The following is a 19,927-nucleotide window of genomic DNA, read 5'->3' as shown; positions in this document are numbered from 1 at the left end:
ATAATTTAATTAATCGTAGGAAGAATATTTTTGATCAGGTGTACTACAGTGAAGTAACGTGCAGTCACGTGTCGAGAAGTCGTCATCGAAAAGAAGTAAAAGATGATTCGCGGATGATAATTGGCAGTCGAACCGTGAAATCAAGATTCTGTGATATCGCTTATTTTTCGTTCTCGATTCGACAATCCGTTTAGGAGCGGAGTGGGTGGACACTATAGGAAATAAAAATAGAATTGTTTTGTGTCGCTCTATTTATATTTGTTTGCGAGTCTCTGCTTCACCGGGAAGATCAGTTCGAGATCATTTTCGTTGCCGGTGAATATTCGGTTGTTATATAGGTCACACATTAAATAATGAAATAATACAATCATTGCCTGACCAAAACAATGCAGACAAGAATTCTGCGAACATCGCGATGAGTTGACGAACAAACGCGAACTCCCACTCTAATATTAATTACTAGACAGCGTAGGTGGAACTTGAGGACTTTTATTTTTTTAATGCGAAGCACATAATCGAAAAACAATTACAAAGAATACAAAATTTATTCGAATTCGATTTATTTGCATTTTTAACTGTGTATATGTACTTGGCAAAATGAGCACAGTAAAAACTTATCACAGGACCTGTTAATATTCGAGAAATATTCTTAGCATTAAAGATTAACGCACAATTTCTTTTAACTTCCCTCCGTATTATGAACGCAGCCAGTGGAGTCAGTCCAATTTAGCGGACACGCGGTTTCCAATGACCCATGTCATAGTGTTTCGATTTATAACGTGCTAACTGGACATATAATCTGAAATCAAGGTAGCAGAGGGAAGGTGCTAGTTCCACATAAATAAACGATCAGAAATAAGCTTTTCTTCATTCCGATAATAATACAAGGTGTACTACAAGGTACACATGAAAAATCAATGTGAATATTCTACCAGAATAATAAAAAAATTCGTGTTTCTCATATTTACGTATCTGCTCAGATTGAGAATGAATTACTATATCACTGAAATGTCTTTCGCATAATCATTGGTTGGATTTCTAACGTTTAAGCAATACAAATTTAATTTTGTCTTATTGATAACAAACAACACTACGTATAGAAAGTATTATCGCAAAACGACGTTAATTAGTAAAAATTAATCGAATTACGTAATCTATAAATTTTCTATTCGTTACGTCACCGTCGACAACGATTAAAAAATTGATCGTGATGCACAGTGCTTGTTCGTATCACGTAAACTACGTAAAATTATTTTTAAAATCCCATCTGTTGCTAGAATTTTGTTTTCTGTTGTAATCGATCTTCTATTACAGAAGAACAGATACTAGATTCCAGCTTGAAGAGAGAAAATACGAGAATATCAATTTCTATCTCTCAGAACACTGCCCGCCTGCTCACTCTCACGCATTGTATTATTCTCTTTCTTTTCCTCTTCTAAGTAACCTAACTGTACTGCCAGACTTTCTGCGGGGGTGTTCGCAGCCTCGAGTGATCGCTATAGTCTCGCCACCGAACGAGAAACACGATCGCTGAAGACAATATACAGGGTGACTCTAGTAACTTGGCCGGGACTTGACAATATTTTATATTGCGGATAGAACGCAATTGCACAAAACAATTGCAAATTGCAAATTACGATTACGTGGGTGGTCAATAGACAGCGGATCTTTGTGCAAAATGAAAATTTTTGTGAAATAGAAATTTATATTCCTTCTTAATAATAATATATACTTTATTGTAGGTTTACATAAAGTTAGGTACAATTCTATCTTAACATTTTCCTTATTAATTTGTTTAATAGGTTGAAAATGATATGAGAGTATTTTTAAATTCTTCTAATATTTTTAGTGTTTTAAATTGCACCTACTCCAAATTACTACAAATTATAAGAATCACTTGCACAAGTTGACGACGTTGCATTACAATATAAAGTTACAAAATATAAAGCAGTCGAAATATTTAAACAATTTGGAGATATTGTATTTATTTCAACTCATTGAAGTTGCTAAGAAAAGAAATGTCTATGTAGCCCCTGTATTTTACAATCAATGCAGACAATTTATATTTTACATGAAAATTCGCTTATTAGAACAATCAATTTTTACAAATTGCATTTATACTGAATTCTTATTGTCTTTTTACGAAGTGTTGATGTTTGCTGCAGATACACAATTAGTAATAAATAACATTATCCGCTATTTTACATGAAAATTCGCTAATTATAACAATCAATATTTAAATGGTATCTATATTAAATTCTTATTATCTTTTTACGAAGTGTTGATGTTTGCTGCAGATACACATTTATTAATAAATAACATTATCCGCCACGTGTACAATGAATATGTCATATTGTGGCTTTAATAATTTGATCGTCTACTGTATTTCGATAGAATACTAACATTGGAATATCATGTTACTCTGCTGCTACATACGTTTACTAACAATAATATTGTACTGTATTGATGTTGTAATATCAAGCAACATATGAACAGAAAAATGTTCGTGTTGTTATCTAGGTGCTGAGTTAATTGTCATGTACATTAGTTATAAAGTACACCACAATTTATATAATTATTATTGAACTGTTTTTAGAAATATATTTTGAGTTGTGTCACTTTTCTTATGAATGAACGAATATCCCGAGCATCATAAAGCTTCCATAAAAGAAATGCAGGAAAAATCGTGGTGCTCGACAGCTTGACAAATACTGTATTCATGCTTCTACCAGTAGAAAAAGCATAGTTGTAGTCCAGTTGCTAGCTCGAGCCTGCACAGGAAAACAAACACTACGGGTCGGACAACGACTAGGAGAATTCAGACCAAACAATGACACGCGAAGTGGCTCCGCGTTTGAAAGAGTACGACCCGGTCACGAAAATAGAATCGAATTCGGGAACCAGAAGGGAGTACGTAAAAAGAAGCCGAAAGGAAAACGACGGAAAAGAGTTCGAGGGAGAAGAGACGAGCTCAGATTGTGACTCTATTCCGGGGATATCGTCACCAAAAATGGCGACGTCCACCTGTTCCCTCGGTTTTCACGGGGCGGTTTCTTCTATCGCGTAACGTAATGCACGATTTTGGGGTTGATGAGATCGGGATGTCTGGAGGATCGACGGGGATCGATGAAGAAATGCTCGGGGAACACCTTGCTGTCCATATCCAATGATTGTAACCCAATACCCGCGTAGCTCGTCCGCCGGACCGGCAAGCGGAACGGACCGGAGCCGGCCAAGAACGCTTGGAACTGCCAAGCCACCGACGATAAGCATAAAACTTGCTCGCGAAGGATTAACTTTCCTCCTTCTGTAACGCAAGGCCGGTTTCAAGGATTATTCTGCTCGGGAAATTAATCGTCAACCCCGCGTCGCAGTCGTACAGGCTGATTCAGCTAACTAATTGTTGTTCGAGCACAAATGATCAAACAACGATTTTTTCACGCTACCAAATTCGCTTCTTTCTCATTCTCACCACACATGTCCACACAATCGTGCCACTTAAATTATTGTTCATTATTTGGTATATCAAAGAATCATCGAAACGAAAGTTGTATAGTTCTAACAGTAGCGTTCCACGTAATAATTGATTTTATTAGTTTGACTGAGCTTTTTATTGGAAAGGGTAAATTTTAATTTTAAGAGGGAATTGAACCCTGAGTAAAAAACATGGGGTAAGAAAGTAATACCGAGATATTCTTTAAATGGTTTTTAATGCAAGGTGACCTTTGTATCTCGATAAAAAGGCAAGACAGAAAAAAAACTAATTATTATAGTACATGCTCCTCTTGACATTAGACAACTTTCGTTTCAACCATTTTTTCATGTACCAAATAGTTTGCAATTTAGGTGGCACACTTTGCTGAATCACCCTGTATAGTATTCCAGGGCTCTCCGATAGCGTTGATACCACTAAACTGGAATTTTTGCATCCAAACACATGTAGATTGTAGAATTGTAGATCTTTGTACCAAAATATTTTCTCGAGTTGAATAAGATTATATTTCTACCCTTAATCATTTTAACGTCTACACCCTTATAAACCTCTCTGTCAGTGCCGGATTAGTCACGTGACATTATGACCAATGCGCGACAGTGACGAAACGCGTCACGTGACCGGGCCGTGGCGGAAGCGTGGGGGGTAATGTCACAGAAGGGGAAGGTTAGAGTGGGAGACAATTTTTAATCTGGCGACACAAACAGTACCATTCTATAAGATGATATTCGGGAGAAATACGAAAGGAATTCGCAAAGAAACCATCTGATTGGTCAGGCGCAACAGTAGAGTCACGCGAATTCTTGCTATTCGCTGATCTGCGGATCTATATGCATTTATGGCTTATCAAAATTTTCAAAAAATGCTGCAGTGTATTAAATTCAATTTATTTATTTTGGATCTACAAATGCTACTATCAATGAAAATAGAATTTCATTTGGTACCACTTTCTTAAAATTTGTCTACAAAAATTGAAAATTGCATAAACATCCGCAGTCTACTGATAACATTACCACTTCAAAGAAGATTACTATGACGATGAACTTCGCTCCCCTTGTCCCTGTACCGTTCCGCGTCTCCGCTCATGAGACGAGGACTGTACTTGAGCAATCGAATGTCTTGAAGTAATTCCAAGTACTTCGTTTTGCAGTGAATCATTGCTTCGAGCATGCTCGCAATAGAATGCGAATATTTACGTTGACGCACTCCGCTAGTTCCTGTCACAATATTTCTTTTCCTTTAAAACTGTACACGAAATAAGCTCCGCTCTGAAGCTCCGAGTAGTCTGCGATTTCGAGGTAGCGACAGAAACTCGGACATTATTAGTAGACTGGATTTTGTGAAACACAAGAGGTAGAATGTATTTCTACGTTCAATAACGCTAATAAGTCGAGCATAATTAGACTGCAGATTTTATGCATGTATGACGAAGATGAGTAGCTGCAATTTAATGCAGTGGACAGATTAAAAGAATTTGGAAATGTCAATGTGCTAGTTTGAGCTGATTAAAGTCATTAAAGAATATGTTTTGTCAATTTATGCATGTATGACGAAGATGAGTAGCTGCAATTTAATGCAGTGGACAGATTAAAAGAATTTGGAAATGTCAATGTGCTAGTTTGAGCTGATTAAAGTCATTACAGAATATGTTTTGTCAATTTATACAGATAGTTTGTTTTTACACAACAGAATAAAGTCTGCATTAATGCTAAATCGATTTAGTTGAGCATTAATTCTAAACAAGATTGTCGGTTAAGCATCGAAGCCGTCGATTGTTGTTCGAAGTCGTCGAATATTTAGAAGATACATAATAAAGTGATCGATTATCTCAATGAAACATTGTCGAAGAAACGTGTTCCTGTTTGATTCGTTAATGACCTTGCGCGTCTATGTTCACAGATGCGAGAAGTTGCACGACATGCGACAAAGTGCTGGCCGAACTGGAGAAGATCGACGACGACACGGACCACTTCGGGGTCGACTTCGTCAAGATCAACGACAAACGACTGGCCAAGCAGTATGGTATCAAGAACTTCCCAGCACTCACGTACTTCCGTGAGAAGGAACCAATTATTTACGAAGGTTAGTTGTAATAGATTACATACGCAACGTACTTGATAGAAATTCGAAACAAACCTTTCCGCGGGAGCCGATATTTACTTGGTGTCTGTGGGTATGACGAACAAAGACGGGTAGTAATGATTCCAAATGGCTAAAAGTTCGCCAAACTTTTATTGGAATCCGGCCGCGGTCTCGGTAACCTTGCCAGGTATGAGAAACAAGGTTCGAGACTCGGTACGTTATAGTACTTGACCCAGAATCCATATAACAATTGCCGGTATTTTTGAAATCTCATCATTTCTGCGCTTTTCTGGAACGGAGCGACAACGATCTTCCCTTACGAACTTGGTAACCTTTAAGTGGACCTTCGAAGTGTACTTTAAAAATGCAATGACTCAATTAAATCATATTTAATTATTATAATTAGTCAAGGAATCGTAGATGTTCGTGGATGGTAATATTTACTGACACGACAGTAAGATTTTTGAAACAACTAATTTAATGATTGTGGTAGCAAAGGATTCGCATGTACAGGGCGTTTCAAAATATGTGAGCATGACTTCAGAGGTGAATTCAAGTAGATTTTCGTAGATCGTAACGTATAAACATTCGACTAATAACATTAAGATTTCTGAAACAACCAATTTAATGATTGTGGTAGCAAAGGATCAGTATATACAGATTGTTTTAAAATACGTGGGCATGACTTCAAAGGTGAACTCAATACTTACAATAAAGTAAAAACTTTCCTTCTTATTTTAACGTACTGAATCTACATATTTTTAAACACCCTGTATTTTTTCTTATAAAACTGAAGACCTTGATATAGGATTTAAAAATCCTCGTCAGGAAAGGGTTGCAGTTTCTGTGAACGCTTTTAATCAACAGAATAAAAATATTGGGGTTTGCCACAGTCCACCTGAGCAACGAAGAGTTAAGGAGATTTTTGGTTGGGATGGCGGATCTTTTAATGTCCTGAATTTCATGAATAATTCTTTCGCTTGATTGTGTCGTAGTATCCACATGGGTGTAAATATGAAATGCTTTCGTTACGTCTGCCTGAGTGTTCATAAATGAAAGATAACCCAGTTAAACGGTTAAATGGTAGGATGGAACTGCTTGGATAAGATTAGGATTATTGTGGAGCGAGGTTCGGACGGATGTTGGGCGCAAAAGTCGTGTTAATCGGTCAAAGAATCGTAGATTTTCGTAGCGGTCACGCCTCTAGAGGCAGTCTGACCATCTTCGTTCTCTGGCATTGGTCCCAGGCTTCGGTATTCGGTCCGACGAGTCTGTAAAACAGCTTCCACCGTATGCTTGGACTTTTGTTCGACAAACAACCCCTTCGACACAGGAAGATGATCCTGTTCGTGGCGCGGATCGTCGCGGCTCCCATCGATATTGTAATGGACCGGCCCGGCCCAGCTCGGCCCGACCCGATGGTGACGCATCCGCTTGCGAAGAGAAATTAATAGAGTACAAGGAATGCACTTGTTACGTAATCAGGAGACGCGATGCGATGCGACGCGATGCGCCGCGTTCTGTATCTTACGGTTTCATTGAGCCGCTGGCTGTCTGGCTCTCTACATTTAGACCGGGAGACGCTTTCAGCCGGTTGCGAACGAAAACTTTCTGATACAATGTGCCGCCGTCCACCGACGATAACAAAACTACCAGTGAACAATTGTCGATTACGTCACGCTTCACTTACACAACAGATCTCACAACAGTTTTATAAGCTAATTTACGGAGAATTGCTTCATCAGAGTAATCACTAAACTGCGGATCTTTGTGCGCAGTGAACGATAGAGGAGCTTAATAAACTTTCGCAACAAGCTTTTGTAATTTGTAACAAACATTCAAAAACTTTCGTTTGCTAATTAGCTTAGCGTGTTGAAAATACGTCAGTAGTCTGGAATTCTTACAAGCTCTCTGCTGTTTTAAATTCAACTCTCGGTGAAATCCACAGTCTGGTAATGACGATGATAAAAATTTTGTTAAATTGTTTTGAACGCTTTTTCATGCTTAGCTTTGACAGACAAGAAAGGCTATAAATGCATGAAAGTCACAATAAAATTGGAATGAAATCAAATTTGATTTTCTACATAAGCAATTTCGGTACATTAAAAATAATATAGAATGAAAAATAAAATTCCTTGCAAGTTTCTACCCTACATCGAGAATGTATGTAAACAATTAGAAAATCTGCGGGCTATAAATTTCATAGAATTTCGATGTTTGATCATTCGAAACCTAGAAGATACGAGGAACAGTAATGAAATGTACTAGAATACAAATTTATTGTTTAGCAATATTTAGAACCATAGTTAGAATTATTAATCGATTGCAATAATTACGTGCCAGATAGAAATTGTCTTCTTTAATAATTTTAACAAATTAAAACCAATATGTAGATTTCCTGAAATTCAGTTTTACTCGTTTCTATCATAAATAGATCAAGATCGCAGTCCACTTACGATTAATGTACTTCCTCGTTCGATATAATTTTTTAATAGTTCTGCATATAAAAGAAACCATTGCAGAAGTAACTACAAGAAAATACGCAATAATTCAACCACTAAGGTAGACGTCCTCCAGATTTTTACGTCAGCATTATATATTATGAAAATTACGAAAGAATCGTGCAACACACACACACACACACACACAATTTCGAAACTGTAAAATATGAGAAAAATTCCCACGGGCTGAAAACGGTGGGAACGCGAGCGTGTGTTGGTCTCAAATTGGCAACAAAAGTTGTACATTACGTAAACCGTCATTGATGGAATGTAAACATGGGGGCGAAACGTGATTAATTAAAAAGTTTCGGGGATCGTTAATGAAATGCGTTCGCGTACACGTTCCGGGAAAGAAAATCAGAAATTGGACGCGGTTGGCCATCCAACGCGGAAGCAGATCGCGGTACAGGTGTGATCATCAATCCTGCTACATTGTGGTCAGCAAAGCCTGCGTTTGGCAACGCGATCGTGTAGATTTATTAAACCCACGAAATATCAGCGTTCGGCCTCTCCCGAATCCCCGCGGGAACGTGAGAGAATGGCGGCCATCTATAAAATCGCGAATCCAGGACGAACTGCATAAAAACCTCTGTAAAAGACTTTTCCCTCTGATACCCGGACACTTTTAACTAGTTTTTAAGTTAGATCTGATTCCATAAAGAAAAGTTTCGGACAGGAAATGCGGGCAAAAAATATATATTTATTACGATAATTATCAGTAGATAGGAATAATTTTTTAATTAATTATCGTGCAACATTTCATTCGATATCTCTTACGGTTCAAAAGTTATAGTAAAATGCTCCAAATTTCTCGATCGCTTCAAATAATTTTAATTTCGACAATTTTAAAGTGTTCGCTTTTTCAAAAACAGGTCCGTGAAGGGGACACTGGGCTATATTCTCATTTTTTCAAATTTCTAAAAAGTAATAAATGGCGAAAAAATCATTTTCTTCAAATGACAACATTTTTCGCAGATACTCTTATGTTTTGACTAAAAGCTTCGAAAAACTCGTTCTCGTCGGTTTGATAGTTCTAATCTCATAAGTTAATAAAAATAGGGTGACACTTAAAGATTCAGCAATAGCATTCAATCCCATGATTAAAAGTTATGTTTAAATTTGTTGTTGTACCAACAACCGCGGAACTTGCGAAATCATTGTCTCGACGCATAAATTAATATCAATGTTCTAAAAATTGTACAAATTAAAATGAGGATGCATTAATGCACGTGTATTTAAATACCTGTGTACTTCACCATCGCAAGATAATGGGGTCTCAGAGACTCCAGTTTCAGATTTTTGAAAAGAATTTTCATACGAATAAAATAAAAATCTGTTTGTTTACTTTTTATCCTGTGTTATTCTTTTGCGGGGTCTAATTCATTTAATTCATTTAAATTCATTTGTCGGGGTCTAAGAGACCCCACCTTACTATTTATGTGTTATCAGAACCTCGCGAGGGTTAAAATGACACGCACCAAGGTAAATGTATGTAGATACACGTGTACACTCGTGATATTAATACACGTTCAAAAGCACCATCTGGAAAGGCAACCCTACGCGCGAAGAAGACAGTCGAACGGAATTGTCTTTGACCGGAACGGTTTCGGTTGATTTTCGTTCGATGATGTAACGACAGGTTGCATCTATTTCCATTGTACCTAATGCAACGCGCCGCAATAGACGTCTATTTTCGACGGCTCGGGATGGTAAACAGAAACGGCAGGAAGTCGCAATTAGGGGTATATTATTAACTCTTTAAGTCCACACACCAGTGGAGTGGTAACTTAATACCATCCCTATTTCACGGGCGACTCTGCGTCAAAAAAGAAAACGGACTGTTTATTTCCAGAATACAAGGTATAAATAAACAATCCCGCGGAAAGAGGAACGTGCGTCTTCTCGGCGTGTGGTTCCACGCACCGGCGGAAACATCTTGACCACTGGAAAATAAATAGATCTTGTCGAACATGGAGGGTAAACTGTGACTCAGATTTCTAGTCACTCGAAATCGTCGGATTGTGCAACAAACATTCCGAAAAATAATCTATTTCAATTCGTAAAATCAATGAGAATGTTTGAAGTGATTATACACATTTCCAGCTAACTGTTAGGAAAAACTTTGAATACGTTCATTGATTTTTTTCAACTTTTTTGAACAGACATTTTTAAATAATAAGATGTTTGGTTTATTTTGGTCCACGATATAGCCAGATTCATACTGTATTCATAATGTAAAAGTCGAAATGAAAACTTCTTTAGGCGCACCGGGTACGCAATTCTGGGCAGCGAATGAGTCTGATCCGTCACGCTCCGAGGTGAAACGCTATTGATTACAGGAGCGAGCGAGAAACAGCCATGTGCGCAATCGCCATAGAAGTTTTTACAGTACTGGTCTGTTTTTTGTTTGAAACTATTGCAAACACTTTTTTTAAGGAGACTGTATACAAGGAAGTTCAGTCCAACAATTTTGAGTATTTCGATTTGAAAAGAGTATAATGTCAAAGTAAATATGTACATATATCCACCAGAGACGAGAATGAATCGTGAAACGTTCAGAAACGTACAGAAATAATGATTTCAGAGTTAGATGTGATGTATGGTGTGCGTGTTTCAGGTGACTTGATGGACGAAGAAAATGTCCTGGACTTCTTGACGAGTCTAGAGGCAATGGACCTGCCCGATCGTATAGAAGAGGTAAACGCGAAGATTCTGCAGAAGATCGTCGAAGACACGGAATTTGTGGCCGTCTTATTCTGTGAGTTCCCTCATATGATCTCACGATACATAAACAAAAATTACGTACACTTATCTAAAGCTACTTTTGCTCTCATCAGGAAGAGTGTGAGAATATACAAATTACCTATGGGTAATAAAATGAGAAGGAAAAATCTGTTTCACAATTTTATAGAAAATTAAATGACCACTTCGAACAGGCCCGGGCAACTTCTTCTCCGCTGTCACTTCACGCCTCCCACTACCAGTGTATCAGTTCTCCCACTAGCAGTGCACCAGTTTCCCCAACATCAACTATTTCCCCTTTACCGTGCTTTGTCTCACGTGACTGCGAGGATACTCCCCAACCCCTCGTACACTTCACAGGAGTGGGGAGAGGAGTTATCTGCAGCTCGCGAACCGCAAGTTGCCCAGGTCTGACTTAGAACGCTAATATCTTTTATATAAATTATAACGAATTACATTTCGAAGGTAAATGTCACAGTAAAATTCCATTGAATTGATCTGAGCATTCTTCGTGACGGAAACAACGACACGAAACGTTTTCGAATCCGAGAGGATTATATTTCTTCAAGCCATGTACATAGTTTACAAATCGCAAAAGATCGAAGTACTGTTTGTTCGACTCGAGTGCACAGTCACGAGTTCTTTAATTATTATTTTGTTGTATGACTAATAACCTCGTGCAAAGCCGACAAACACTTTGCAACGAAACACACAGTGTGGCAAGAGGCTTCACGGAATTCGCAGCGAGCGCGGTTCTGTTAACAACAGGTTTCGATACGGTTTCTTTGTTTTTTTGTCACTGATATCACGCTACGATTAATGCAATAATATTTTCTAGGGAGAACGGTTTCACGTTACTAACAGTGGCTCTTCTGTGAAAACTCAGAAACAGAGAGAAAGTTATTCAATCGAAAAATACCGTGTATACTTGACTGAAGCGTCGAAAAATTGGTCGCAGCGTACTTTGTAGATATTTTGATCTTTTGATTGTTAATATTACGAACTACGTACATTGTACACGTCTTCCATCCCGCCTTAATGCTCTGCGTAACTTCCAGAGCGAAGGAAAATTTTTATTCTTTTTTTAAACACAATACTTTTATGTTAATGTAAGAAAACTCACGCATTTGCTGTAATCAAATCGCAATCGACGTAATAACATAATTAAAATTACAAATTGCAATTACAAAAGCAAATAGCTTTGAGAAATATTTTTAGACAAACTATTGAAGTGCAAATGCAACTTTTCTCATTGTTTATTGAAGCGAGAACTTCTTTAGACAGTGAATGAGCCTGATCCGTCACGCTCCGAGATGAAACGTTATTCGGGTAAACTAAGGGGAACTTTAGAAGTTTTTCTTACGCGCACAGTATTGCTCTGTTTTTTTTTAACGATGAGCTTGCGGTCGAAGCAAAGTCTTGGTTACACTTTCCACAAAATTTTCCTTCGTTGAAAGAGCATCGTGAATGTCTGGACCACCAATCCCCGAATCCCGTCGATCCCCTTGTCGGTCGTCTCTTCCCCATTGTCTGCGAAAATTTGTTCTTGTCCGTTGTGGAGAAATGAACGGATCGCAAAGTGGACGATCAAGGAACACAAGTACCCCGAAATAATGCGTGAAACTTCGTTTACGGTTCCACTTCGCGGTCCGATCACTTGCGAAATACTTGTAAATAATACATATATGTGAAACGTTCTTGTGTGTGTTGATATGGATAGGTCCGGATACGCAGCGGTGTGCTGGCGTCGGTTCTAGTAAGTACACATATCAAACGAAAATCGTTGTTCCAAACGTCCGTACAGCTTTCATTTTCAATGCTTGTACACGTACCACAACGCACGAACTGAGGTCTTGGGAAAGAAGAAATACTTGGATGTTACGTTGCATACATACATGAATTGAACTTATGGCCGACAGCGACTCGATCCAATTATTCAGACATATTTTTTTACAGATTTGTCGAGAAATGCTTAACAGCTTTGTTCTTCTGGAACCAACCGGTTCGACCGTGAACTCCTGCCTGTATGTCTCCTTATACGTATTTACCAGTCCAACACACGTAACACTATTTATTGTACTTTAACTCTCGCAAGGCGGACGCTTTTCACGATCTCGTGCTAGCCAGCATCTTTATTGCATCTTCATGCAATATCATTAGTATAAGACAATCTTGAATTCCGCAGCCTGAAACTGCGGTGTAATTAAGACCCCGTTCAGACTTATTCTAAGAAGAACATAATATCTTATTTAAATTAGCCTCTTCCTGATAAAAATAGCTGATGATTTGAACTGGCTACTAGAAAGTTAGAATTCCGATGGAACGTTCATAATTCTGGGTCCGAACGGACCCAGGACCCGCCATCCGAGGGTTAAACACGCCTGAGCAAATTGCATCGCTTGCAGCAGTTGCCTCGATTTCTGTCTACCGTAAATAGATGGATTCGAAATCCACGGTGTAAAAGGTAACGACAAAGTAAGACTTTACAACGGATTCGCGTGAAATCTTTAAAGGTTACTGGGTGACACGCAATACCGCAGCAACGTAAGAATGGCTAAACGAACTTTGAACAAGTGGCATCGTTTTCTGTTCGTATTATCCCGTTGAAAGAATTAAACGCATTAAAATCCCAACTCGGTTATTAATTTTCACGTCGTGTGTGCACTGATGTCGTGACCATAGAGAGTAGAATATGCATCCACCCCCCATAGAATAGAATGAATGTGCGTCATAACGTGAGAGAAATTTTGCATACTAATCCAAAGTGTTCTCGGGATGTATATATGCATATATACAACGTTCCTTTTCACGAATCGAAAAGTTAATCGACAGTCGATCAACAAATTCCGCCGAGTCTCTTTTCGTAGAGCCTGGTACGACATTTATGTCACCCTCGATTTTTTTCGGTAGTTTTGTGACACGATTTAGAGGAAAGTAGTTGAACAATCGATCGTCCTCGAGCGAAAGAAAATCGAGCCGGTTCGAGCCTGTATCCAATTCGAACTTATTTTTGTTGAAAAGCTAAGCAAGATTGCCTGGTAACACTACTTTTTATTTCAAATGGGACAGACAAGCCAGACTGCAAAAAATGTCTGAAGGCCCTTCAAGAACTGGAGAACATCGACGACGAAGCTGATCAGCTGGGTATCGGATTCGTGAAAATTGCTGACGAGCAACTTGCCGACGAGTACAATCTGGGACCGCTTCCAAAGTTGGTCTACTATAGGCATCAGATTCCAATCATTTATGAGCGTAAGCATTGCTACGATATGTAAACATCGCGGCATTAGGGTAAATGTACCTATTACTGCGGTATTTTTTAGATTAAAATACGTGAAAATAAATATTTCGCTCCGAATAAATTTGTGCAATTCAATGAGAATGTATTCTCGTTGAATAATTCTATTTAGGTGGTTGTTCATCAATCTTTTAAATATATTTTCGATGGAACTTTATCTAGATCCATTGATGTTTTATTGGTTGCACAACTTGTGATTTCAAATACTGCAGAAAATATTTATTTTGCATAAAGATAATACAGTTTACTTTCGATATAAGACGATTCTTGAGTGGGCCGATAAATTGATGGATATCTTTCGTTGGAAAAAGATATTTGTCGGGCGGACAACTTTGAAAGAAAAAGCGGAGATTTTCTTGTTGTGAAGAAAGCATGGTCGTCTTATATGAAAAAGAAACTGTAGTTCCGTTTCGGGAAAAGCTCTGACAATCGATTCAAACTTCGCGCAGATGAGCTTAGTAGAGAAGAGGACGTGCTGGAATGGCTGGTGGCTAACAAGAGCACCGGGGACGAAGAGGACGTGATCGAGGACGTCACCTCAAAGACGCTACACACCCTGATCGGAAACATCGACAATTTGGTCGTTGTTTTCTGTACGTAATATTTCCTTGGCGATATTCGATTAATTCCCCGATGCACTCATTACTGGTTCTACTCTATGAATTCCTTAGACGACAATGGTGACGAGGATTCGATGCAGGTATTAACCGAGCTGGAGAAGATCGACGACGACTGCGACAAACACGGGATCCAGTTCGTGAAGATCGACGACGAGAAGGCGGCGAAAGATTTCGGGATCGACTCGGTCCCTGCGATCGTGTATTTCGAGAAACAGATCCCGAATGTTTACGATGGTGGGTAGGAGGATCGGTCAGAGTTGGGGAATGATTCGAAACAAGCAGTCCGAAGGTCTCGTGAGCAGGGTTTCCTGTAACTAACTCCTTCTCGGATGCATTGGGAGTTCTATAGGACACCCTGTACAGTGAAAGATCGGGTGAAATAATATTCTACGATTGCAGGAGACGTGGAGAACGAGGACGAGATTCTGGAGTGGCTGCTGGCGCAATTGGAGAAAGATGAGATCGAGGACGTCACCGACGAGATGTTGGATCGTTTGATCAAGGATGGCAAAACTCTTGCTGTGCTGTTCTGTAAACTGCTTTATTTCTGTCTAACTATTAGGCCGTTGGCAGTGAGATGGTGGATATTGCTGATTAAACAATTTAGTTTCAATCAGTTTCTTGCAATTGTCATTTATCATGTCAAAGATATCGTTTCATTTAGCTTATAGGATTGATCACGTCCGCATTATCAATTAAATTAAACCATTGAAAAACTATCCACCATTTCCGTCTACTACGATCTAGCACAATTTCACATACCGCGAAGATTTCAATGAAAATGTTCAATAATTAGACGACAACAACGACCGGAAGTCCCAGAAGATTCTCAACGAGTTGGAGAACATTGATGACGAGTGCGATCAGTTGGGGGTGACCTTCGTGAAAATCGACAACGCGGATGAGGCGAAAGAATACGGCGTCGAGAAGATGCCGAGCATGCTGTACTTCGAGAAAGGAATTCCGACGTTGTACGAGGGAAATCTGGAAGACGAGGAGAAGGTTCTGAAGTGGTTGGAACAGCGGCAGAAGAGTGATCAAATCGAAGACATCACCGACGAGGTGCTGGACATGATCATCGAGAAGATGCCACACGTTGCCGTCCTTTTCTGTTAGTAATCATATCACTATCTACCGAAAATTATAAAAAGAGCCTACACCGCGGTGAATTAACTGTATCATTACCTTTGCGAATAGACGATAAGGATCAGAAGAAGAGTCAGAAGATTCTCGCCGAACTGGAGAACATCGACGACGACTGTGATCAGCATAACATAGCGTTTGTGAAAATCAGCGACCTGGAGGAAGGGAAGGAATACGGCATCGACAGTTTCCCTACACTGGTACTCTTCGAGAGAAGAATACCACACGTGTACGAAGGTAATTTTCATTTCAATCTGTCCTATTAATCATCTTCCACTGATTAATACTAGTATCGTGGATTGAACAAGCGAATACGATCTAAATTGTAGTGAATCATTTAAGGCAAGCCATAACTTCTACATTTTTTGAGATAGAAAGAAATGTTTCCGACAAAAGTTGTTTGGTTTCGAGAGATGGTTAACTCCATCTGAGAAAAAGTTATGTACGTCACGTAATGGGCACCTCGAAACGAAACAACTTTTGTTTGAAACGTTTCTTCCTTTCTCGACAAAAATAGAAGTTAGTCAGGTGGCTCACCCAGTAGATAAGGAGTAGTGTCTGAACTAGATATTTGGATGAAACAGTGGCTCGAAACATTAGCTGGTGCCACCACCGATTAGAAAGAATTGCTTCGAGCGGACTAATATAAAACGTAACTGATCCTTCAGGCGACCTGATGAATGAGGATCAGCTGCTGGGCTGGCTGCTGCACCAGAAGAAGCACACAGAGATACCGGAAGTGACGGACGAGATGATGGAGAAGCTGATTGAGACCTCGCCGTACTTGGCAGTCCTGTTTTGTAAGCGATCGATTCGTCTTTCTACCTCCTTTTAACATTCTTCCACTGTTACCGGTTAGGTAGGTGCTGTTGGTCGATCGCGGGCGAAAACGAGACACGAATTGATTCTTTTCCGTAGACGACAAGGACGACAAGCAGGACATACGTATCCTGAACGAGCTGGAGAACATCGACGACGAGCTTGAGAAGGAGGGCATCGTCATCATACGGATGGACAACGACGCCGAGGCGAAGGAGTACGGTATCGATCATCTCCCGACGTTGGTCTACTTCGAGAACAAGATCCCGGCGATCTACGAGGGCGATCTTCTGAACGAGGACGAGGTGCTCGAATGGCTGATCGAGCAGAAGAACACTGCCACCATCGAGGAAGTCACCGACGAGATTCTGACCGATCTGATCGAGGAACACGAATACGTCGTCGCGTTTTTCAGTACGTAGACATTTCCAATCCGGGAACTCTTTGATAGGTTTTACTTTTAAGTGCACTTGTCAAAGACTAACTAATATTTCTGGTGCCGCCTCTAGGCGGAGACTGCGAGGAAGGGGACGAATGCGATAAAGTGCTAGAACAGCTCGAGAATATCGACGACGAGTTAGACGAGACGGGCATCATCTTCGTCACCACGGAGGACACCGGGTTCGCGAAGAAACACGGGATCAAGAGCTTCCCCACGCTGGCGTTCTTCAGGAACAAGGACCCGTTGATCTTCAAAGGCGACCTCGAAGACGAGGATGAAGTGCTGTCGTGGATCACCGACGAGGACACCCTCGAGATCCCCGGGAAGATCGAAGAAGTGAACGGCAAGATGTTGGAGAGCATACTCGAAGAGAATGATTACGTCGTTGTCTTCTTCTGTGAGTACGCGACGACGTATCGTCTGGAGATTTTGCCTGAGACGAGATTCATTTGCAAATGGTTCAATTGCAGACAAAGAGGGCGACAAAAAGAGTCAGAAGATCCTGCAGGAGCTGGAGAACATCGACGACGAGTGCGAGGAGAAGGATATCGACTTCGTGAAGATTTCAGACGAGGGTATCGAGAAGGAGTACGATCTTCCAGGTCTTCCGGCACTGGCGTTTTACAGGCACAAATTCAGGCAAGTGTACAACGGCGACATGATGCACGAGGAGGCGATTTTGGAATGGATCCTGGATCTCCGTACCCAAACGCCGGACGTGATCGAGAACGTGGACAGGAAAACGTTGCAGGTGCTCATCAACGACGTCGAGCATCTCGCTGTGTTCTTTTGTAAGTTGATTTCACAGCGAATGAGTAACGATCGTACGAAGTCTTTGATATATCTGTTACAAGCACAGCACGATGATAAAACAGCGCAACGGAGATCGAAGTATCATCGGATAAATATTTTCTCACGGCAATGTCTTTTTTAACAGACGATGATAAATGTGAAGCGTGTCCGGAAATCCTCGAGGAACTAGAAACCATTGACGACGACACCGACAAACACGGTATTCAATTCGTAAAGTCGAACGATGCTAAATTAGCCGCTGAGATCGGCGTGTTCTCATTCCCGGCTCTCGTTTATTACGAGACTGGTGTCCCCATCATGTACGACGGTAAGTCCCAAACGCTTCTTCCTAGGCTTGTTCGATCATGATCAACACCCTCCCTCGGATAGATCGTCTTTGTTTCTTCGCGCAAGGTATCTCTGGTTTCATCTCAGTCGTCAGAGGAAACAAAGATCGTGCAGATTTCGATTTCACAACTCTTTGATCGTCCTCTCGGATTTGTTCTTCTCTGTCGACGAATCCACAGACAAAAGTTTTCGAAGAATCCAATGAGAATTGGCGATTCGTGTATCAATAAGGAACGAAGTTAACTTGACATATTCGGGACCGGTCAATGTTGGGAATAATAAGTATCAATGACGATTTGGATCGAATACAAACTAAGCATGTTTCAATATTCAATAATATTAAACTCCATGCTCATTTATGGATATTAGAAATTTTCTCTTGAAGGGTCTCCCAGTTTGCAAAATTCGCTATTTTTTTGCTTTCGTTAAGTTTGGAATTATAATTGCGAACAGCTTTCCTTTAAAAAATTTTCGAAAATTACCTTGTAATCGGAACACTAGGGAGATCCTATAAAATATATGACATGTATGATTATTTATAGAAAATTCACCTGTTTAAAAATTTCTATAAATTCAGTTCCATATTAAGCTAGGTTCCGAATGTGTTAAAAACTCGAGAAAAGTGTCAAAAGGGAGAACAACTGACCATCCTTTATCCCGAGAAATCCGTAAGAAACCCTCGAAAATGTCTGAATGCCCCTGTCCGAAAAATGATCACGGTGCATCGTACAACTGAGCTGACCTTGATATGCGTGTGTGCCTTTTGTAGGTAATCTTAAGAACGAGGAGAGAGTTCTGGAATGGCTAATCGAACAGAAAAGTAAGGAGATTTCTAGGATGATGATTATTATTACTGGTGTACTGTTCTTTGTGACGTTAATCTCGGTCGTGACCATACCGCCCGGCTACGAGTATAATACTCGCGCCGTGGTGGTCACCCCGATCACTCTGCCATACCCGCGGTCGCCATAATAACGGCATTTCAAAAAGAACAACGATCGAATCAGAGAATCATGTTTTATTCCGTGTGCATTTGTTTTTCTCCTATACGTGTTTCAATGTTCTATATATATTATCTTCGAAAAAGTTGATAGAGGATCGGCGGTGTATGGGTAATGATGTATAACGAAACAGTTTTCTCAAATTCGGCACATACGAGATGAACAAGAACGAATGAAAAAAGAAAGATCTCACAAAGCTCGGTGATGAAAAAAAAATTGACAAAACGATACGTTCATGATCTAGCTTCTAATTGATGCGCGCGCGCAACATAGCTCTGGCCACTGACACTGTTGCATTTAAAACACACTATGCGAGCTTTCAATTTTTTTCGCTGTCTATCACTTTCTCTCTTTTTCTATCTCTATATTCTCTCTATCTCTATCTCTCACTCTCTGCATCTATCTACCTCTTTTTTCTACATCTGTTTTTCTTCTTACAATTTTAATTTTAAGCACTCGCTATCGCGCAGCTACCTCACTGCATTAATACGATGCTCTACCTCGGATCGTCCGCCTCGGTGAGAGTACAATATATTTTCGGATCTCACGTCGATAGAAAACGGTGCGAATCGCGGAACGTTTAGCTGTTCCGTTCTTACGAGAAATGATCGATGATGATGGTTTCTTTTTTTACGGTTTTCGGGTT

The 19,927-nt window shown here is 39.9% G+C and overlaps 2 protein-coding genes across 8 annotated transcripts in view; one reads left to right on the top strand and one right to left on the bottom strand.

The window, feature by feature from the left end:
• Cn (Kynurenine 3-monooxygenase cn) overlaps positions 1 to 19,927 on the bottom strand; it is a 66,121-nt gene that overhangs the window by 21,840 nt on the left and 24,354 nt on the right. The window lies entirely within an intron of this gene.
• Positions 1 to 19,927, top strand: part of Hlk (hulk) — a 51,575-nt gene that overhangs the window by 13,457 nt on the left and 18,191 nt on the right. For 3 of the 7 annotated variants that reach the window (XM_076432285.1, XM_076432282.1, XM_076432284.1), the window contains exons 2-15: positions 5,393 to 5,575; positions 10,694 to 10,834; positions 12,539 to 12,574; positions 13,888 to 14,070; positions 14,566 to 14,709; positions 14,788 to 14,970; positions 15,136 to 15,267; positions 15,533 to 15,847; positions 15,934 to 16,116; positions 16,548 to 16,679; positions 16,798 to 17,112; positions 17,208 to 17,537; positions 17,611 to 17,931; positions 18,078 to 18,260. In XM_076432285.1, coding sequence (XP_076288400.1) covers positions 5,393 to 5,575; positions 10,694 to 10,834; positions 12,539 to 12,574; positions 13,888 to 14,070; positions 14,566 to 14,709; positions 14,788 to 14,970; positions 15,136 to 15,267; positions 15,533 to 15,847; positions 15,934 to 16,116; positions 16,548 to 16,679; positions 16,798 to 17,112; positions 17,208 to 17,537; positions 17,611 to 17,931; positions 18,078 to 18,260 — 2,781 coding nt within the window. Of the gene's footprint in view, positions 1 to 5,392; positions 5,576 to 10,693; positions 10,835 to 12,538; positions 12,575 to 13,887; positions 14,071 to 14,565; positions 14,710 to 14,787; positions 14,971 to 15,135; positions 15,268 to 15,532; positions 15,848 to 15,933; positions 16,117 to 16,547; positions 16,680 to 16,797; positions 17,113 to 17,207; positions 17,538 to 17,610; positions 17,932 to 18,077; positions 18,261 to 19,049; positions 19,101 to 19,927 lie in introns of all 7 variants that reach the window. The other 4 variants (XM_076432288.1, XM_076432289.1, XM_076432286.1 and 1 more) reach the window with 2 other exon arrangements.

This window comes from Lasioglossum baleicum, chromosome 10 (genome assembly GCF_051020765.1).
Source record: "Lasioglossum baleicum chromosome 10, iyLasBale1, whole genome shotgun sequence".
Classification (NCBI taxonomy): domain Eukaryota; kingdom Metazoa; phylum Arthropoda; class Insecta; order Hymenoptera; family Halictidae; genus Lasioglossum; species Lasioglossum baleicum.
The sequence above is the reverse complement of the archived record's forward strand: the minus strand, read 5'-3'. Positions and strand labels throughout refer to the sequence as shown.